The 23,105-nt window shown below is 37.4% G+C and overlaps 1 protein-coding gene across 1 annotated transcript; it reads right to left on the bottom strand.

Annotated features, from left to right (window-relative positions):
• Positions 1-202: 202 nt before the first annotated feature.
• AGTR1 (angiotensin II receptor type 1) lies at positions 203-23,053 on the bottom strand. The gene is made up of 2 exons (XM_064666342.1): positions 20,433-23,053; positions 203-6,144 (listed from the first exon to the last, which is right to left on the bottom strand). The coding sequence occupies exon 2, from the start codon at positions 6,089-6,091 to the stop codon at positions 5,012-5,014; it is 1,080 nt and encodes a 359-aa protein (XP_064522412.1). The 5' UTR covers positions 6,092-6,144; positions 20,433-23,053; the 3' UTR covers positions 203-5,011.
• Positions 23,054-23,105: the final 52 nt, after the last annotated feature.

The raw sequence follows: 23,105 nt of genomic DNA on the forward strand, positions 1-23,105 counted from the left end.
AGAGCTGGGTTAGAATTCGGATTAAAAGGAATGAGGAATAATGGTATAATATATTACAGCATTAAATAGGAATCCTTTGGTGAGGATGATATTACCTAAGAGAGAGAGAGAGACCTAAAGGTACACTGATAATAGTGTAGTACTTAACAACGATACAGAACCATATCTCTTTGCTTTGAGTGGTCTAATACAGCAGTGGAGATGGTTTTCACAAACACATTTATTGATCACAGGTATGTTTTTAGTAATACTTCACACAATAAAAGTTGTTTTATAGTTGTAGTAAACTTCTACAATGTAAAACTATCTCTATTGAAACACAAAATGTTAACATCCACCGCTTCACAAGTTACAACTGCACAAAAATATTGAAAAGAAAATAAACCCTAGTTTTGTTACTTAAATTACTGGAGTACAAAACTGCAGGCCATGGCACTGGTCCACTAAAAAGATCTCACAATGCTGTTCTCAGACATGGTCTGTGCCTGTCCCTGCAGTGCAGTCACATCTGCAGAGCTCTCTGGTGACAATGAGCTTGATGGCTTTGCTGTTAGCTCTGAGGATTTGTTAGTTCAGCCTTGGTTGTGAGGTCGCTGTTGAGGTGGACTCAGTGACTGATAGAGCAGCCTCCACTTTGCACAAGCTGGTGGGATGATGGTCTGGCCAAGCCTGTAATGTGATGCACAAGAGCAGAGCTGGAGACCCTGACTTTGTGAGCAGTGTAAGAATGGTATTATGACATGTTCCAAACTGAGCAGGATGTTATTAGGAAACTTAAAAAGAACCTCTCAAAACTTTCTGGAAGATTTAACTAAGCTGAAAGATTTTTATTTTTTTTTGTGCCCTCCCCCTGCCTCCAATCTGTTGCAAAAATAAAAATAAATATTTACATTTAACACTTTATATTTCCAAAACCAGCAAGTCCCTGCTTTAGGCTTCCTACCACCCTCTCCCAAGTATTTGTTTCTCCTTTCAGTGGCAAATATCTCCCTGGGAACACTTGCACTTTAGTATACCTAAAAATGAGGTCAGTAAGAGAAACCTTTGCTGAAGCTATTCAAGCAAAACTAAACCAAACCTGGGAATCCTACTGTATCCTCTGCTGCTGTCACAATTTCAAGTAGATGATGGAAACTATCACCTAAATAGTAATGCTGATAAAAGACTTTTGGCCTTGTGCTTACTCTGCAACCTGTTGGTTAACAATGTAAACATGAGGAAATTGTTACATCAAGAAGCCAGATTAATTCCCACTGTATCTATAGTGGTTTTGTTGGAATTTGGGCTAACTAGTGTGGATTATATAGTTTGATTTAGGATGGGCATATAGTGGGCAAGCAGGTAGCCAAGCATGAAACAGGAGTCATATAAAATACTATTGCACAATAAATAGAAATAAATATTATGCACATGCATGTCAAATGTGATTTAGTAATTATTCAGCAGAAAACAAAGTTTATTCAAATAAATCAACAAAATATCACTGTGGCAGGAGTTGTGAAGCCTGTATTTAGGTCTCTATGCTGTCCCCATTAGTACTGACTTGAGCTCCTCACACCAGGAGAGCACAGGGGTAGACTAAGAGTTTGTCAATTATTTTACTTTAGTCATCGTGAGTGAAAGCACTGTGGATACTCCTTTTAAAAATAATAGCATACTATTACATCTTAATTAACTTTGTGTTCTTTAAGATAGTGGGAGTTTGTTCTCAAACATCTACAGCTAGTTCTGTTCTGAGCGGGCTCAACCCAGAGTTTCCCAACTGTCAAGAGCCAAATCTTACTCCCTTCTCCTCTGTTGGTACCAGGTAGCTCCTTGAATCAAAGGATATTCTGGCCATCTCCTACGTGTGCTCAGTAGGGACCACACAGCCAAATGTCCAGAGCAAAGGCCAGACCATTCCCTCTGTCTCCGTGTGCTCTCCAATGCCCCGTGCACAGGGTCCAGCACAGCATTTTCAGCTCATAGGTGGGCAGGGGAGTTTTGGGCTCAGCAACAACGTGCTGCAGCTGGATACGTGATGGAGGTGGTGTGGGTGTCCTTAGGGAAATGGGAGCTCTTCTATTAGCTGTCAGTTTGGGGCATTGTGGGGATGCCTGGAACTGCAGGAGGTGGCTGTACACAGTAACTCTGTGCTCCGAAAGTCTGCTTCCTGCCACTACCCAGTTAGAGTTCCTGAAGAGTTTTGTCTCTGGATACTTTTTAGTATTTGTTAATTTACCTTTTTCCTTTTAAGGGAACACTAAACTAGAATCCACTATTCTTGGCAGCTAATTTCCTACTCATTAGCAGAACAAAAATTTCCCAGCATTATTTAACAGCAGCTTTGCCCTCTGCTTTCTTTGCCTATTGATTCAAGGTCAGTCTTGCCCTCAAAGCACACCAGCTGCAATCCCTTCCTACCTTTCCTGCAGCAACCCAGCCTTGTGCTTCTTCCCATGACCCAAGTAGGCACAGGTGGCACCAGCGGCCTAGGATACACAGTCTTTTAAAAATACAGCATCTGGCATGAAATGAGCAAAATCAGTAACCAATGGCTTTGATCTTTATTTCTTCTTTGAGATGGCTCTTATGCATCTTATGACTCTAATGCAGTCAACATTTTGCAAATGAGCTGCCTATTGGAGTCACTGGGGACATTGGGTTTCAGTGACCAAAGAGATGAGCAGGTGATGAGGAAATGCTTGCTTAGACCCTGCCAAGGAAGTTAACTGTCTCCCAGATGGGCAAGGTGGCAGGGAAATGTTGCTGTCTCTTCCTATAACAACTTTTGAGATGAAAAACATATTTGTGGCTGCATCCAGCAGGTGGCAAGCACAGCACACTGAATTACAGCTGAACAGAGATGCTTCCGCCAGGGTAAGCTCCTGATGCTGCTTAGCACATGTATGTGTGTACATGAAAAAAGTGTCATACGATAAATGGCAAGCTCTGTCAGTCCTTTGTCAGCTTACAGAGAGTTGGGGCACTGGTACTGCTCTGGATGCTGTTGATAATGCACAGGTTATTGCCATATTCATTTTAAACTAATAGCTGGCTTGCATGTAAGGACAGACATAAGCTAACTATAAAGTATTCTGTATAATAATTTAACTATGTCTCTAAATGACATGTTCAGGTTTCAAATTTTGAGATACTAGCTTGCAATTAACTTAACTTAAACCTTTAATGAAAGAGCATTTTTTTAACATACAGCTTTAGAAGTTTCAGTGACTCCTCACCATGTCTTGTGGCATATATCAGTAGACACATACATTATTCCCATTTTGCAGCTAGAAGAAAAAAGGCAAAACTGAAAAAAATTTTCTTTAAAGTAAGTGAATGAAAGAGCACTAAGATTCCTAGACCTGGTTGTAGTCCCATTTTTCTGTGAAAAGTTTTAAACTACAGAAATATCTTTTTTTTTTTTGTTGCTGTGTTTTGATTTTCCTCATCAGAAAACATTGATACTCCAAGCACTTGCTACTTGAGACAGAGCCACATTAGATGTAAATTTCTGAAAATTATAAATACTGCAAATTCTCAAGGGTCATGTAATTGTCTACATGATATATGGAAAGTTTTGGAATTTTTCTTAAGTTTTGTAATGTCAAAAAGTATTTATGAACTTTATCTCTGAAGACAGTAAGTGGGTGTCAATCAAGAATAAATATTATCTGGAACTCATTATTTGAGGTAAAAAGGACAAATTATGATATCATTAGTTGAAACTTCCTACAGTGATTATCACCTTCCCCCCTTATTTGTATTGAGAGCTTGAGCCAGACTTTAGTTCTGATTTATGCTAGTATAAATTTGAATTTGTTCCATACACATAAAAAAGTTTCTACAGGGAGCAAATACTCTAGGCATAGTTTTGTATAAATGGAGAGAAACTCCATAAAAGCAAAAGTAAAGTTTGATCTTGGATGTTTTGTGATGGGACTAAAAGTGTTATTAGTTAAACTGATATATGAGCACTGTCATGTTTTTGCTTATCAGAATGTGAGTTACTAAATGTGCAGGAATTTTCAAAACTAAGTAGATTTGATTAGTTGGTCATTTCTCTCACTGAATGCCCTGGTTCTTATACAAAAACAGTTTGAAATTTTCTGATCAGCTCTTTCCCAGAACTCATGTTTTCAAATAGAGAATTTTACTTTTGGTCATACAGACTATGCAGTCAACTCCCTCTGTATGTAAAGTTCTTCAAAGACAGTGTGGCTTATCAGAAGGGAAGGTTGAGTGAACCCCATTTTTGTGCGCACACACATATAGTTATTTTTTAAACTACCATAAAAATACACACTGGGATATAAATGTACATTTCTGAAGCAATGTTTGAAATGTATGAGTAGGAATATAAATCTAAAAATATATTTCCTCTATATTTAATAAATAAATCTGCATTTTATTGCATATATTATTATGAAAAAATTACCATTAAAAAAAAAAGAAAAACAGTAGCATAAATCAGAATGAGACCAATTTCAAAGACCTTCAATTTCCATTTGAGTTTAAAATTGGGCCTCTATATATAGAATATATTTGAAAATATATTATAAATATGATGATAGGACATTTATGTCATTAAAAAAACACCAAGAAGCAACATAGTTCTACTAACTCCCTGAACAAAATTGCTCACATATATGCAAAACAGCTTCTTTGTATTTCATATAATTTATACAAGCTTTTCCTTTTAAAACACCTCTGAACTTAAGATAGGAGTTTTCTGTACCCTTCTTTTGTAGTTCTGAGTAAAAACAGCAGGACACTGGCAGGAACTCTGACATGCCTGTCCACCATTTATGTTGCTTTTAGTAAAGAAAAACAAAATGAAAACCAAGCAGTCCTCTTCACAGTGTAAGATGGAAGGCCACTGCTAAATCTTTACGGTATGATTTCTCTGAGATGATCTAATGTCTCTGCAATGAGCAGTAAGCTGTGATGTTCAGGACTGCAGATGACTCTTGTCATTCTTGCTGCTTCATACTCAAGGTTGTTCAAAATTAGTGTACTGCAAAACACATCAATTGGTGTCGAAAGGCCCAGCAGTTTTTTTAGTGTGCAAATGTATATTCTCTGGTGGCCGATATGAGAGGGAGCTCATTTTTGTTGTTAGGCTTGGATGTGCGCTGACATTCGGTGGAATGTATTTAATTAGCTGAAGGAAGTATTTTTTAAAGTTTTTTCCAAAAAAAACATAAAAAAAGGGATTCAGACAGTTGTTAAAGTAGGCGATACAAATGGTGAAGGGCATAGCCGTGTCCACAATGTCGGTGATTTTGCAGTCTGTTATTACATGTAACTGAATTAACACATCCAGAAAAGTGAACACTTGATGAGGAACCCAGGAAAAGAAGAAGAAAAACACTATTGCCACAATCATCTTAAAAATATCATCATTTCTAGTCTTATTTTTTTGAATTTGATACGCCTTCTTCAAGGTCTTCCAAATTAAGGTGTAGCTCGTTAATATGATCAGAAAAGGAATTAAAAAACCCAGCAAATTTTTGGACAAACCTAATCCGACCCGGAGTGTCGTGTTATTGTTGTCATACCGAAAACCACAGACCGTCATGTTCAAGTTCTCGGCAAAGAAGATGTTGCGGTGGATGATGACGGGCAGGCTGGCCACGCCGGCCAGGAGCCAGATGGCAATGCAGGTTATCCTGGCGACAAACATGGTTCGGCGGATTCGGGACTTCACCGGGTGCACGATGGCCAGGTAGCGGTCGATGCTGAGGCAGGTGAGCAGGAACACGCTGGCATAGAGGTTGAAACTTATCCCGGCTGACGCCAACTTACACAAACAGTTGCCGAAAGGCCACTGGTACTCCATGGCCGTGTAGGCTGCCCAGAGGGGCAGAGTTATCAAAAAGCACAAGTCAGCCAGCGCCAGGTTTAGGAGAAAGATGCTGGCCACTGTTTTTAATTTCATGTAGCAGTAGATGACAATAACGACCAGGCTGTTCCCAAATATGCCTATGATGAAGATGATGCTGTAAACGGTCGGAACCATAATGTAGATGTAACTGTGCCTCCCTGAAACGGGACAGTCGACGTGGATTCTTTTAACATTTTCTTCAGCGGGGTAATTTGGAATCATCTTGATCCCTTCAGCTGTAACCTAGTTTCAGGGATAAAGTATGAAGCTCACACCTAGGAGAGGAAAAGAGGAAGAAAGTAGTATCTATGATAGGGATTAAATTTTTAAAAAGTTTCAATTAAATATCAAGTTTTTGTGTCTAACACAATGTATCAGTGTCTTGGAATTGAAAAATAAGCCATCTTCAAGTGTTTTCTCAACCAATTCTTAATTTAATACAGACTTTGCATAATAAAACAGCGGTAAGAATGTTGGGAGTTAGATGAAAAATGTTAGATTCTTTTTAATATAAAAGAAATCTAACACACTTCTTTCAATTAACAAAGTTCCAGTTTAAAATAATACTGGTTAGTGAACACATATCAAAAATAATGGGAGACTGAAAATAGCAGATAACTATAAATTCAGAGGAGTCTTTAGGTTATTTTCTTTCCATAAATAGGTGACATATCTAATGAGCAAAGTTATTCAGATATCTCAGAAACTAAACTTAAGCACTCTGAATACTAATTAATTATGTAAATAGAAAGTGTAATGCATTAAGAAAATAAGTGAATTTAGATTACTCATTTGTATCTCTGAGATTAATAATTAGAAATTTTTTCTATACATTAAGCTTAATTCTTTGAGACAATTTTTACATCACAGAGAAATATGAAAACACACATAGCCTAGTACTCTGTTGTACCATAGAAATCTTAAATATTCAGAGGTTACCTAGCTCCCCATCTGGCTTGGAACTATGGTATTTAACTACTAGTGAGGGGAAAAAAAAATCTGCAAAAATCCAGACGTGCTGATCCATTGCACATTAATAACTGTACAAAGAGTTTAAGAAGGGTGCAAGAGGGAACAACAATTCATATCACTTCTTCAGTTACTGGCATATTTATGTATCCAAGAATTGAAGCTGTATTTCTGGACCATATTAAGGGTACAGCAATCGTATGAAATCTCCTTTACAAGGCACCTTTTGGGTTTGCCAGGACTTGTGTGTTCTGCAAGAACAATTTCCTTATTAATGACTTATGACTTTAGAGAGCAGGTCATGCAGATTAACTGACTCTGATACTAAATATTTTCCAGAGTCTACAGATAGTCTTCCCTCAAAAATAGTGGATATTTAAAAAAAAATAAAAAATGATAGTTATTATTACAGAGTTTATTGTTGTTTGCAAATTTCTGACAGCTGTCAGCCAAACCCAACTTGTGCTGCTTCAAGCAAAGATCAACTGAAATACTTTGGCTTTAAAAACAAAACAAAACAAATCCCAAACAGCAAACAAAACCCTTATGAGTGTAAGTTACTTTTACATAACTAAATAGACACACCCTAAGACCCCTGGAAGTACAGATGCTTTCAGAAAGAAGAGATGCCCATCGTTACATATACACCAGCTATGTTGTTACAGGGGCTGCTCATCATTTGAGTGGTTCAGCACTGACATTCCTGTTAAGTCCAGAATGCTACTGTGTTTAGTGTTTGACTTGCTCTTGTTGGAAGACAAACCTTACTCCAAATGGACTGTGTTTTTAATAGAGAAGTGAGGCATAGGTATGTTTCAGCAAAGCCCACAGAGGAAGTCTAAGGTGGAGCCGGGAATTGAACCCAGAATACAGGTTGCAGACAGCATCTTGTGAGTGAGGTCACCCTTTGGCTCTGTTAGCTTTTAAAAGACTTGTTATTTCTTTGTCTTAGCTCATGTTCTATTATATGTTTGCATTAATAAGCTAGCAGAGTAATTTCAATATTTAGGTTCTTGATTAATTCTGTCAGGTTTGGAATATCTAGTAAAATGCAGCTAATAAAGCCTTTGTCAGGATGTGCCATGCAACACTTCCCAGTCTCTCCAGTCCATTCTGTGAATCTGTGAGTCTTGTTTCCTCAGTTGGTGTAAGTGCCTCAAAATTACGTCAAGTATTTTTGCACTGTTTAAGAAATTAAAAAGTCAAGCAAACAGAGAAAACACATAAAAGAGGGATCATTCTCATCACATGTGGCACTGTAGTACAGCCTGAGCAAAACTTGGCTTTCAAACTGTGCCAAATCTTGAATACATTGTGTTTGGCTCTGTGGAAGGTCAGGCTACCCTAGGACAGGGAAACCACAATAAAAAGATTTCAAGATAAATCCTCTTATCTCATCCCTTGGCTGTGAAAGAGTCCAAGAAGAAAAAAAACTATTTGTCAATAACTGATATGTTATGCAACATCAAGGTCTGGCAATATTTGACCTGCCCCAGCTACATGCTGGTGCTCTGTGGTCACTCACAGTCTTTGCTCACTTATATACCCACTAAAATTGCAGCCCAGAACTTTGCAGTATGAAACTGTAGTGCAGAAATCACCACTGCAAGTTCAACTTGCAATAAAGTAGATCAGGGCCCGATTAAGGCTGAGCAAGACCTTTGTCTGTGACTGGATTAACAAGTCACTGATACTATTTGGCAATAATATCCTGCTCTGTGTGTACTAAGTGACAGATTCAGTGTCTAAGACAAAAGTAGCTGATTGTGAATATTCCCTGTTTTTGATGGGGTTGGTTCTGTGCAGTGGTAGATGCCAAGGCAATTTTCTCATGGTTGCTTCAGACACCCCTTTAGTGTTGTATGGTTTTGCTTCCAAATTCCCTTTTCTACCCACATGGTGACCTGTACTGTTCCATGTCAGTAGTAGCTTTAGTTGATGCTAATTAATAGCATATGTTCTTTCAGGAAAGTGGAACAGTGATTATATTACATTTTGAGAAATGTGTTAAAATAAACAAAAAAATGACTGAGTTGGGAAATTTGTGTCTGGCACTCTGAGGTACTGAATTCCCTGAGCTTATTCTGTAATTCTTGGAAAGTAAAAAAGGCAGAAAAATCCCTATGAAGAATCAGGAATTTGTCAAGAAATAGTATGATACCTCAATCTACCTGCATAAGACTGTATAACCCTTCTGGAATTAAAGGTATAACACTGAAGTTAGTGAATTGTGCAAATGATGTGTTTGATATGTTATCAGTTTTAAATTATACTAAGGAATAACAGTCAATAAATGAAATAAATCCATCACTATTTTCAGAGAATGAAAGGGAAGCAGAAAGGCATAATGTGGTTGGTTTTGGGTAAACACATATGGATAGCCATATGTACATCTGAAAACAGTTTGAATGTTGCTGTGAGAATGAACCTCATAGGAGCCTTATATCTGGTGCACAGTAAGGAAGGCACTGCTAATCCCAAGCTGAATTTTAATTTTTTTGGAAATTCTAAAGTTTCAGAGCTATCCTCAAGTAGATCTGAGTCCTTGAGCACAACTGTAACTTCAGAGCATTAGGAAAAGCTTAAATATAGGAGAAGGTAGTTTGTTTTGGAAGCAGTATCCCCATGGCAGTGCTGAGTGGTGAGAGAGGGCTGCAGTGGTAATGGGAATTCCTTATAGACAATGATTTCTTTTCCATACCACCATCACTTTTGCTGTTGTTCTCGCCACAGTTCACCTCCTTGTCCCAGGATTACAGTTGTATATATTTTATGCAAAGCAGATACTTCTACATGGAAGGAACTGCAGATTCTTTAAAATCATTACTGAAATAGATGGCTGGTAAAGCTTTATGCTGCCAGAATTCACCAGAGCAGGTTAAACCACTGGCCAGTTAAATGCAAGTATTGAAATTGTGCACATTGATAAATCCACGTAAAGCATCTCAAATGACCTGTGTTAACATAATGATAATTGGATCATTTTAAGGCTGATACACAAGGACCTTTTTCTAAGAGGATTGAATTGATGCAACTGTGAGTGGTGTGGTGACATCAATCTCAAACAAATTATCTGGTGAGCAGCAAACCCCTGTTGTATGTTACTGTCCTGTTTGACCTTTTATCTTTTCTAATTACAATGATTATAAGTCACTGATAATGAAATGCTTAAGACTGCTCTACCAACTATTATTTACCACTCCATTCATTGCTTCTGTTCTGAACATGTATCCTAATTAAACTGCCTGTGGAAGCAAGGAATGCTGGGTTTATGCAAGGTAAACAGCTCTTTGCCCACTGAAAGATAAGACAGTACTGACGGCGGCTTTCTATGAGAACTTCATCAGCTATAAATAGGTAAGCAGGTGCCCCAAGTCAGATTTTAAACAAAAATGTGTTATTGATGTTTGCTTTGACAAAGACTAAATAAACTCAGGCTGAGCAACCCTGCCACAGTTTAGCCACCTTATCATTAGGTAATGTGAGCTTTTTTATTTCTGAAGGTAGGTAGGTTATTTGCTTTTCTTACAAATGAGAAGATATTTCCATGTTTAATAGGATGCTGTATTTTATTTTTATATAAAATTATTGCACAGGGAAAAGAGAGAATGAAAAATGTTTGGAATAATATGTTCAGTATATTAGCTATGTTTATTTCTTTCTGGTGGCATAAACTTTTTCCTTTATCTTGAGTGTTTAGTCCCCCCCCTTTTCTAATTTATTCTATCTCATTTTTCTAATTGCTGAGAAAGTAATGACACTTACACATCCTTTATTGCACAGTCTTTTGGAGTTTTTTCCCTACCCAGCAGAAAAAAACCCTTTATGCTCATGGCCTTGGTGAATATAGCTATTTCTAATTCACACACATATTCAGCATCTTCTCTGCTTTCCTGGACAGAGCACTTTTCTGAGCACTACCATTGCAAAGTCATGCATTTACCTTTCTCCTAGCTCTTATTTCTTTTGCTAGTACTAACAGTCTGCATTCCCCACTCATGGCTTTCCTAAGTATCTTTAATCCAGAGTTGACAGGTGAACTGTGAAGGGAAAGAGAAATGCAAACAAAGGTATGTAATTCAAACCATGGTGGCATTACAGTGTGCTCTTGTCATCACTGCCACCATCTTCCACAGGGGTCAGCATCTGACTTCATGGTAAATGACAATAAATCAAAAGATTACTGAAAAGGAACTGCAACGGGTAGTACAGCACCAGACACTGTACATCAGTTCATCAGCACCAAGAATAGAAAGTAAACCTCAGAAGACCTGTGGTAGTGGCTGCCAAGCTGGCTGTTGCTTTTGCAGTTTTGGATCAGGAGGTGTTCTGACATGAGAACAAACAGAATGTGCAGGACCTTGTACTGGCCTATGCATTTCCATTTAACAGCTGTTCTCCTGGTCAGTTCCCCACAAGGCAGCTGCCAGTCTGTTGAAATTGCTGTTAATTTTGTGGTGTTTACTTTTTTAATTTATTTAGAAGTATTTATCTTTTTAATTCTCTAACCTATATGTGGATTCTTTGTGTCTTCCCCTTGCAAGAGCTGAAGCTGGCCTGCTTCACTTATGCTAGCTCTATATGGCTGGAAAATAAACTCCCTGTGATCCTTCCAGGATCTGGTTCTTCTGTAACATCAAAACCTAAATTGCTTATTACTTATTTTGTGCTAGCAGAGGACCAGTTACTGTTACCTTGTAAATGTGAATTGTTTATGTACTCTGACCTTCTCTGTAAGAACCTCTCTGTATTTATTTATTTATTTCCTCCAGCACACTTCAAAGGAGTCTGTCCTTCTGCATGATGGCTTCAGAGTTTATTCTGAAAAGAATCAACATCTCTCTTCTGTTTGTTCTCATAGACTACTGTCATAAATTTTCCCTTGACTTCCCAAGTATCTTTCAACTACTCAATTTCAGTCATAAAATTTACGTGAAAAAAAGGACAGATAACGGGGCTTTTTTCTCTGGGAAAAATCAGTCCTTGTGGAATGTCTGAACAGTGGAATTGGGTGTAAGAGTGATTTTGAATGATTGTGGGGGACGAAAATGCAAAGGAAAGTAACAGAGTGAAGCACAGTGGCATTTAAATTGCTTTGAAGTTTAACTCATATCATACAGGTTTCGACCACTAGAGGTCTGTATTTCCTATCTTAAAATAAGAGAATTGCTATATTTTATACTCAAGTGCCATCACTTTTCAAAATATCCCCTTCTTTCAAGACTGTTTAAGATGCAAAACACAATGAAAAATACCTATAATTGAACTACTGCATTTATGTAAATATAATGTACCAGAGTGAACTACTTTCAGTTCATTTTACTATCTACTAGCTTATATCTAATTTTCTCTGTTCTAGCACATTCCTGCTTTTGCTAACCTTCAGTCCAATTCTTGCACTGGTAAGTCACAGAGTAAGATCCTGGTATCTTATTTTTTCAAAGACATATGCATCTTAAATTACCTAAAGTTTTTGAGACAAATTAAGAAGAATATTTTCAGAGAGACTAAAAGTATAGTTTACTTTAACAATGCAGATGGAAAAGTAGTGACACCTACTCATTCAACTAAACGATTATTCTAAAACTAACTAGGCATGTTGTTAATCATACAGCTGTTTTTCCAAATATCAGCCAGTTTTGAAGGAAGATATTTTATTGTTGAAACTGACACTTCAGAATCACTTTTTTTTAAAGCAATTTAAGGGATTTTTGGAAATTGAGAGGTAACGTAAGCATACAGATTCTGTTATCCAAATGGTGTGTATATTTCACAAATTGCAAATAATTGAATAATTTGAAAATGAAAGCATATTTAACACTTCTTACACCACCCCTCACCCCTGCTTTCACTATTACACTTGGGTTTGCCATTACCCCTTTGGACAGTGTCAGTGCATGATGGTGCTATTCTGTTTCAAACTATTTATTTATGTAAATATTTCCCTAATGCTAGTAAGGGCAAAAAGCTTTTAATTCAGATAGAGAAGAAAGCTTGTCATTGTTATGATGACATTTATTTTATTGAAAATAGTAGATAAGCAAATTAAAACCAAAAAATGTGCTATATTGTTCTGTGCCAGATAAGTAAGACTGATATTTATGTCCAAGGGGTTATACAGTGTCAGTGTATCTCTACGCACTTAAGAGATGTTTGGGTACAAGTATACAATGTTTATATCTTGAAGCTGCTAAAAATAGGAGCACTTAGAAAGAATAGAAGGGATATATAGAGGTAGAAAACCAGCAAGCAGTTGGTTAGATTTAAAACAGAGAATAAAGAAATCTAATCTTGCACACTTATGCACTCTGCGTTACAAATTGATGAGGCAAAAATTGGCGTAAGTGAAAGGCCACTTCTAAATCGCTAATTTATGGGGCTGTGGAGTATTGAATAAAATCTTCCAAGTACGTTTTTGCAGCATTAAATCCTAATATACTACAGTGTAATATGTGACAATTTTTCTTGTTTGTTTTTTTTTTTTTAACGGTCTGCAGTGTGATAACACACTGTTATAATGTCAGCAGTTGCAGCAGCAGGGAAAGTTTGGATTATTGTTTGCATATCCTCTCATAGTACTAAGAGAGTCCAGAAACATTGGAAATATTTCTTCCTACTACTTAGCTCTTTGAACAAAACTAACTATACCAATTCCCTCCTCATGTATGGGGTTTTTTTTCCAAGAAGTTGGGAAATCCTGATCTACATACTTCTATAAAATTTTACTCGCAGATATTAATGCCAAGAAAGGATTGCTCAACTTCCCTAGTGTTTCTCAATCTCACTAGAACTTAGTGGGTTAGAAAATGCTAGTATAGCAATGATTAAGGGGTTCTTTTGTACAAAATTTATTGACTGGCAGATCGACAGGGCACTCACTATAGTTAGCCAAAACTCTTTCAGTTTAGATTAAGTCTAATTCTTTTAGTTTATAGATTTCATTTTTAGAATTCACTAGCTTTAGGTTTCAAAGTAAACACTGATCTCCTCTGTACACACATAATTTTGTTTTCTCTGCTGTTAAGGACAGGGAAAACATTCTTGGGTTCAGCACATGTAGAACTGTACTTAGAACACTGTCAACATGTTTAATCTCTTATGGAAGATCAGTGATGTGGTGGGTTTAGACATTGCTGGCTCTGATCTCTTAGACTTTTCTATCTAATTTTCTGGTCTCTTTCTTTCAGAAAATTAGTTGTTATAGCAGGAGGCAGTCCCTGCTCTTGTTTATACCACAGGGTAAAGAACTGCCCTTTTTTCTAAAAGAGGCTTGAAGCCACTTAGACATATTAAGACTTTGAAACAAGAGCATTAACTACCATCATCAATCCAGTATGGATCTTTGCATCTCTGTTCTAGCCATTAACTTTACCAAAAAGGAAGATTGACACCATTCTGGAAGACAAAAATGATCAATAATCAGGAGGCTAACCTAATGTCTGCTTCTCAGGGACGTGTCATCTCCTCATATTGCTAACAATATCATTTACTGCACATCAGATGCTGGGAAAGAAAGAATAAACCTATTTCAGATCAAGGTAGGACTAGAACTTCTAGGTTTTTCAGCATTTCTAGGGTTTTCAGCATTAACATGAAAAGATTTTTGAATGACAGCATAACATAAGCTACTATTTTAGTATGAATATACATCTTACTGCATGTTCATAACTTCAGATTTGATGCCTGGTTATGAAGTATCTTTAGGGTATTTGAAAGTACCTGAAAGAGTCAATAGTTAACGAGAATTAAGCCATCAAGTCCCAGAACGAATAAAAATGAGATTAGTTTGAGCTGTGAAAGGTTATGGGCTGCACGGTTACTTCTCTGAGTGATACTAAACAAATGGATTAACACATTTCCTTTATTGCAGTTGGAATTGCCTATATAAAATATAGTGTGCCCCATGTGATCATTTTTAATAAAAGAAAGAAATCAAATTCAGATTGGTTAAGTGCAAGTGAAATAATTCGATGAATTTTTAAGTTTCTATTCTAATAGCTTAATTCCATTGAATAAGAAGTTTTAAAGTTGGGGGGGGGTTGTTCGGTTGGTTTGTTTGGTTTTTTGTTTGTTTGGTTGTTTTTTTTTTAATTACACAGCATTGCACATCCTACACAAATGTAGTTTCTGGACACCTAACCACGCACCTAAAATTTTGATTGGCACCATTGTTTCCATATGGAATGAACCATAAGCTTCTACTTTGAAATCCTTGAATGTGAGAAGTAAGGGAATGTACATTAATTCTGGGTGTGATCCAGATTATATTTCAGCCTTATATTAAAAACATTGTGGAGAGGCAAGGGAGAAAAAAAACCTTACTGCAATAAAAAGCACTGCTGAAAGCAAACCTTGTCATGCCTGCTTCTAACAACAGAGATCAGATGCAATGAGTGAGGTATCTCACTTCCTTTCAGATCATATGTAAAATCACAATTTGATTTCCTGGACATTTCATGTATCTGTTAACCTGTCCTCTTCACTGAAGGTTGTGGGTGCTTCCTTCAGCATGCAAAAAACAGCAGTAACAACAACTGCTCTTCCTTCCCAACTTGTAGGAGAACTACTATTATATTACTGTGATTTCAAGCGTGCAAAGCTTAATAAGGGGTTCCAAGATATTATCTCTGCTCTTTGAGTATCACTGGACTCTGGTCATTCTTATTTCTTGCTGAAATGAATGTTTGTGCATCAACACTGAAAGAATTTTTAGGTTTCACTGTCCAGATCTTCTTAGCCAATGGTTGCCCTGATCCAGTGGAAGGCAGTTATCACCTAGAGAGTGGACTTCTGGGAGGAATAAAGGCTACTTCCATAAATTGCTACGAATGCAAGACAAAGCATTCGTAGCAATTCTGCTATTGCTGTTTAAGGAAAAGAGGATGTTCTGAGCAGCACAGAGAGATGTCTAGGCAATTAGCTTGATGTTTTGCTGGTTTTTAACAGTATCTGAATTTATAAAGACAATAGCTGCAGCTCTAGATGTAACCTGAAGGTCCCAATGTGTCTCATGGGGATTCCTTGCTTGCAAACTGTTATCCTGTTACTGACTCCAGGACATGTCAGACTATGTGTATGTATGAGTTCCTTCTCACAGTTTTTGCAGCATATAAAATTCTAATATGTTGTTGTATTTTAATTTGAAAACTAATATATTAGAAATGTGGATCACAACATGGTTTTTGGCCAGAGCAATTTCTGCAACACAGATTCTTCTTCTACAGGGATGTGGTGCTACTCTCACAAGAGCCTGTGAGAAGCAATGGGTAGACTGTTCACTTCTTTACACTTCCCTGACTCCCACCAGGAAGACTCTCCACACTCTCAGCTTTTATTAACTGACTAGTCCATGACAAGGGTAAATGGTTATATCCTTTGGTTTATAATGGATAGCTGTACTGCCATGTAATGTGTGTGAAATGAAACATATTGGTCATGAAACCTGGGCTGCTTCTGCTTTTTGGTCCAGGAAGAAAAAAAACGTGGTTAAGGATAAAACATCTCCTTAATTCTGCTAAGAATGTAAAAATAATAAAATGGTCATATATCATTAATGGATGGAAAATAAGTATAATAATAGGGAGGTAGAAAAAAAATTCAAATCAGTATAGCCAGATAAGGACTGGCTGTAAAAAGGGTGTTACAATCCAGGCTGAGAAAAGATACTGGGTGAGGTCAGTAAGTATATGCTTACCAGCCTCTGGGCAAAAACAGGTAAAATTTATACAAGTTTAAACTCTTGGTTATAATAGCGGTTGTTAATAATTTAGCAGAAAAAGGGATTTCATGCATCTAAATTAGAAATGATAATGTTCTAAAATGGTTAATGCATGAGTGACATGCCCACAGCAATATGCAGTCACTGTCAGCACCTTCTCTGTTGCTGGCAGAGATCACAACAGAAAATGGAATGGAAAGGCCAAAGCTGCAATTGTTTCCTCATGAACCAAATCACCTACTTCTGGGAGAAAAGAATTTTTCTGCATCTTTGGCCTTTTTCTGTTTTACAGCTTTACTGTGAAAGACTCAATCACTGGTGTTACTAGTATAAATCTACCAAAAGTGATGTTTTAATTAGGTTTTTGTTGCTTCCTCTAGGCAAAGATGTTTCTAGGAAGACGGGTAGAGGACACAGCTAATAATATCATAGGCGAAGCTGGGACGTGATAGGACCTCTTTGTGGAACTTCCAGTTAGTCCAAATAGAGGCTTCCTTGCTTTCTCCTGGTAGTTTACTTTATTTAGAGACCACAGTGTCATTTGCCACTCTCCTAGAGTCATGTAACTCTTCTGGTAAGCCAGAAGATGCAGAGGCAAAAGTTAATGTTATGTATTCAGTTTACACTCCTCAACAACTTTCCTTAGTTAAAGGTGAGATAATAACCTGATAAGCAACAAACTCAGCAAAATAACATTACTCCTACTTTTCTGGTACAAGATACTGCCTTTCTGTACTTTCTTGTAAAAACAGTGAGAAAGCTGCCACATGAGAGCTTACATACATAGATTTGCTCAAAGTTGTAAAGCAAATCAGTAACATTTTGACATACATGGCAACATTCTGATGTGTGTGAAGCCTCACCTATATGCTAATCGTCAAAATAACATTTTCCTGCCATTAAGCTAAATCACCATGGCTGGGGCCATGATGCACCCAAGAGCTTTACAGGCTTAATGTGCAGTCCCTTCTACAGGATGTACTTTTTATTTTTACTTAGTATTCTCCACCTTAACCCCCCCCCCCCAAATAGAGAAGGCACATGCAAATTCATAACAAGCTCTAGAAATGCATTGTGCATCTTCATCTGCAATAATGGCTAATCTGTGAGAAAGTGGGAGACAAACACTTAAAATTCTCCTCTTCTACTCCAGAAATGGAGATACTTCTGTCAAACAGTAGTGTTTCACTTCCTAATCTAATGGAAGTTAGATGAGTTGGCTGAGAGTAGCTCATGTTGCATATTGTTACTTCTCCTCTCTAAAACTCTCTAATGAATTCCATTCCTGTTACTTTTCACCAATATGGTTAAAGTGAGTAACAGAATCTTTTGCTTTGAGTAACGAAAACATAAATTGAAGTATAAGCACATGAGCAGATGCACCTCTATGTGGACACAGACACACCAGTATCACTAAAGAGTCTGTCACATTACCTGAATCAACTAATATGGAATATTTATCACTACGTTTCCAATACCAGGGCTCTTGATTTCCATATAATTTCCCACTAGTCAGTGTTATGGCTCTGAGGAAAGCAAACCTTGCATTGAACATCTTTTTTCTTTTGACTTAATGCTGAAAAACAGTGTTTGTCTTACTGAAGAAGCAAAGGCAAATGTATTGTGGATTTCTGTGCAAGGAAATGGATGTTTGATTTCAACACCTTAGTTCAGAGGAAGCTTTGTCCTCCACTTGTCAAAATTCATCAATCTGTAATAGGATTTGGTTCACTGTGTCTGACTGAGACACTTGATTACTTTTCTTATTATATAATTAATTTAGACATCCTTACAGTGGGAAAATATCACACAACAGCAGTACCCCTCAGAAAAGACTTTTCTTCCTTAAATGAGAATGTTAGGAACAGCCTGGAGGGAAAAGTTAAAAGATTAAAAGCAAAGGATCAGCATGGAGGCTTCTTAATGAATCGCTCATTAGGGTCAGAAAAAGGGAACCAAAGGCAGAAAAGAAAAAAACCCAGTCTGAGTAACCGGCAAAGTACAAGAGTTTATTCAGACCAAAAAAATCTTTTAAAATGTTAATGCAGCTAAGCCCAAGAGAAGTTAGTATCATTGTAACTGTTAGTAAGTATAACACAGAAAACAAAGAGGCCCAATTGTGCTTTCACTTGCACAAAACTCCTGTTAAGGGCAGATCATTATGAGAACTAGAAGAAAATTTGAGAAAACAGATATAAAGACAAGCAAAGTATCTGTGATTTTTGTATAAGTCAACTGGATTAGTGAGTTGCTAAGGGGTTAATCAAAGAGAAGGAAAGGTCAAACACACACCTTAATCCATGTCAGTGTGAAAGTATTATCACCCATGGAAAAGCAGGTTACTATGGTCCTTAGTGCTTTGTCTGGAAGGTGGCATACTTGATAGAATGATACCAAAACAGATGTTCTGCCAAATTTGTACAGCTTGTTTCCTGTTTTCTTCCCAAGTAAAATTTATTGCTCTATTTTGGAAGTAAAATTAATTGGTGAACTCTCTTTGCTGTCCCGAGATGGTCCCTGTGGGTAGTGAGGACCAGCTACAGAGGTAGCAAAACAAAGGCAGCTGCTACAGCTGGAGCGAGCTAAGCTATGATACTGTGAATCAGTACATCACACATATCACAGCCTCAAGGAAGTGCAGTCTTGGTTCTCAAGCAAAAGTAACTGCACAGAAGCCCAGAAAGGGTAGTAGTGTGCTCTCCCAAAGGTGCTACATGAGCTTTACTTTAGTGCTAGGAAAATTCCTGTGCAAGTCCTTGGATGCGTGGCTGTCCTGTACTGACATGACTTTTTTTGATGGTACGTTTAAGAACATGGAGCAGCATCATAAAACGGTTTTGAAGGCTATATTTTTTTAAACTCTTTTTCTCTGAAGTACTTTTTAGGAAGCCCATAGGTGAAGAAATATTTTTTACCTGATTTGAGAAAAACTGTATCATCTAATCATGGCAAGCTGCTAATAACAAAACCAGGAGGAAAACAACTAAGACAGAAATCTAACAGCAGGGCTTGAGTCCCACTTTGAAAACACATATTGATTCTTGCCCCATGCTTTCAATTTCTGACTGTTGTACATCAAGTAAAGAGCCTGAGGAGGGAGAAAACCCTGAGCAACTCCAGTGGTAGCAGACTAACTCCCCTCTGCAGGGGGAGAAAGTAAAATTGTATGAATTTTTAGGCTTGGGCAACAAGAATGAGAGAAGAAAGGAGAAAATAGGAAAACTAATAGGAGTTTATAAAGAAAAAGATGAAAAGACAACATACATCCTATACATTTAGATTGGGAGGGGCATGCATGATTTCTCAGTAAACAAGCTCAGGCTACATCTTTGTACATCATGTGCTGCCTGCCTCTAGTGCAGGCTCTGGCCAGGCTGTGCTGATGCTAAAGGAGGGTTAAATGGAGGATAACTGCCAACAGAACATTTTTTAGAGAAGTTAACTAGTGCATTTTTCTCCCTGCGTAAGCCCCCAAAACATGAAAGTACAGCTGTTCAGTGGTTTTCTGGAATGTTTTACTATTTGCATGGGTTCTTCTGGGCTAAAAAAGCTGAGGTACTCTTGTTCAGTATATCCTCTGTTTTCAGAAAACAGAGTGGAGTCAGGAATACTGTTTTATTTTCCATTTCTGTTGCTGTAATTCATCTACTGATTATTAGTTTCCACTAGCCAAGGATCTATCAGTAGCTGACAAACCTGAATGACCTAGAAGTAAAGAAAGGAAGAGGTGAATTAGCTGAAATTAGGAGTTTTGTTAATTCATTCTTTGTTATGGCCGTAGCTCCAATTATAGCTTTCACCTCAAGCAGTGAAATATTGTCTAAATATTGACCTTGCCCAAATTCAGTACTAGTTTCCTTAGATATTGCCAGTTACCTTTTGCTGCAGCGTGCTTTTTGTCTTGTCTTCAATCATGCCACTCACGGATGCTTTGCCAATCTGATTTCACTTTCCTGCTGTGAGGTCGTCTTCAGTTATTACCCGTTTTCTGTGCCTATAAGAGAAATGCTACTCAACTACAATAAAAAGTGATAAACACCACAAATAGTAACCAAGCATTCTAGCTAGTGTTGTTATATAGTAAATATCTGGACAGTTTGCTATCAAACAAAACCCAAATGGAACGAAAATTGCAAAAGACACCTGACAGGCCAAAATCTGTAGTTCTTTCACATAATGGTGCAACAGAGAATACTAACACCATGTCATTTGGAGCATGATATTTTTCCATCCTTAGTTGCAATTCAGTTGAAAGCTGAGAGTAATTTTAGTATAATCCATCATTTATCTGAAGATAAGACCATAAATGATTAGACCAGCAATTCTATTTCATTTGTGCTTTGTCTCAAACAATCACAGCTGCTAGGACTTACAGTCAAGATAACCTTTTTTCATTTGTTTGTTACAGCTGAGGTAAAAAAAAATAAGTACAAGTATCATAACTCCCCTTGTTTGCCAAATTTGCTAAATTCCCCAAAATGTTCAAAACTGGCAAAGATTCTTCTATGGTACATTGGGCAATTTTTTTTTTTTGTTGGCAAAGGATAAGTTTTAGGAGATGGTACAGAACATGGTATGACTGTTATGAGTAGAAGTACACTGTCTTATTGGTGAAAGTGTTCTTAAAAGAAAAAATTATTGATAGAAATGGAACTAAAAGATATACTGTCATTAGCAAAAGCTAACTGGCTTGCTTTTCACTGCAGGGTGTTTAGGATCAGAAAAAGGAGACAGAAAATGATACTGTGATTAGTAACTTTCTTATATACAGCTGCAACTGCACTGGAAATAGTTTCGCTGGAGGCTTTCTGTTTTTCAGGCTGCAGTTACTTGGTCTCATGAGGTCTGTACATCTCTGAACTCTAAGCATACATGAGGTTGCCACCTACTCAAACTCTCCAACGTATTTGAACTCACCTTGTGTTTACATGCAAGAATTTCAACTATGCATAAAAGTTAATTCCAGGTAAGTAGCTGAGGTTCAGTTCTCAGCAACGGCAACCTCTTTATTCCTGTTGGTGTTGTGGAAACTAATCCGACAATAGCGAAAAGAACAATGTAAGTCATCCCTCCACTTCTCCCTCTCTTCATAAGTGAACCACATTTTTCATTTTGTTTTCAGAATTCCATGAGATTTCTACAAATTTTTCTTTGTGATGTTCTGCCGTTTTACCTTACCTAGGTTCTCAGATCTGATCCTATCAATGCAGAGGCTGACTTCTTAAGAACACCATAGTCATCCTTAGGACTAACAGTCCAAAAATCTGAACTGCTATCCAAGAATACCTCAAAATTCTTAATTAAAATTTGAGAGAAACACATGGTAAAACACGTATCTGTGTCACTGTGTTTCTGATGGAACTGTTGCACAACTGAGACCATGAGGCACAAACATTGACAATAAGCTAGAGAAGGCTTAAAACTGAACCAGGATTAACCAAGGGCTAGAGATTTAGCTAAACATGCAATAGAGCCTACAATACAAGCAGACTGTTGTGGGCCTGTAGTGGCCAGGCTATACCCTGACCCAGTCCTTCCAGCTGTAAGCTCTCAACCTTACCGTGCTTGCAATTCTGAAAAGATTCTGAGCTTACACTTCTCTTTCTGGAGAGAGATGATGGTTGCTGTGTTGCCAGTATTACTATCAGAAATAGAGGATGGGTATATTTTGCTTTGCTGTCCATCACCCTTGCTCTGACTTGGCCATTTGGCTGCTTTTCTTTGTGTATCTAATATAGAGCCCAAGCAAATCTACTTGTAGGCTGATGAATCTTGATAACCCATTTCCCCAACTCAGCATTAGATTTAACATATACAAATTAAATTTTAGTTGATTTCTCCTCTTATTGAGGTGGTCTCCTGGAAGATAACGATTAAATTCAGCTAAAAAAAACCCAAACAGATTAACCCTGTAATGCAACTCGGACATAGTATTGGATTAAAGTAATGCATAAAAATCCATGTTCCCTATCCACGTCAAGACCAAACACGACCTTTTACGAACTCACCAGGTAGGAGACTTGACATGCAGGGGACAGATATGTGCCAACCACTCAAACAGTTAGATGCCTCTCATAGTGCGATTAGGAGCTCTAAAATTTGGGCAGTAATAGCCACAGGAGAGATTATGAATACTACTGGTGAGACCAGTAGCTTCTGGAACACAAGACAGTTCAGAGGGAAAGGAGAGGTAGTACGAAAGTAAGAGTAATTTATGACTGCTTAAAATATTTTCAACTAATATTATACCTTTGCTTATGTAGGATTTTAACTAGGACAGTGTAATGAGAGTTTGTAATTTATGCAACTTTAAGTTACCATATTAATTACTGTGACTGTGGTAAGGAGCAATAGGCAGTGCCAGAGAAAAGGACTATTTAAATACACTCCTTTAACAAACATGGAGGATAAAACTACCACAGTGCAGAAAACTTAGAAGTAGAAAAATGCAGTCAGTGCCCATTATCTGAAGTAAAATTTTTTAATGGGCATTAGCTCTGACATTTATTTCCATGTCAGTCCATACATTTCTAGAAAGTGTAAATAAAT

The sequence above is a fragment of the Pseudopipra pipra genome, chromosome 10 (assembly GCF_036250125.1).
Source record: "Pseudopipra pipra isolate bDixPip1 chromosome 10, bDixPip1.hap1, whole genome shotgun sequence".
Classification (NCBI taxonomy): domain Eukaryota; kingdom Metazoa; phylum Chordata; class Aves; order Passeriformes; family Pipridae; genus Pseudopipra; species Pseudopipra pipra.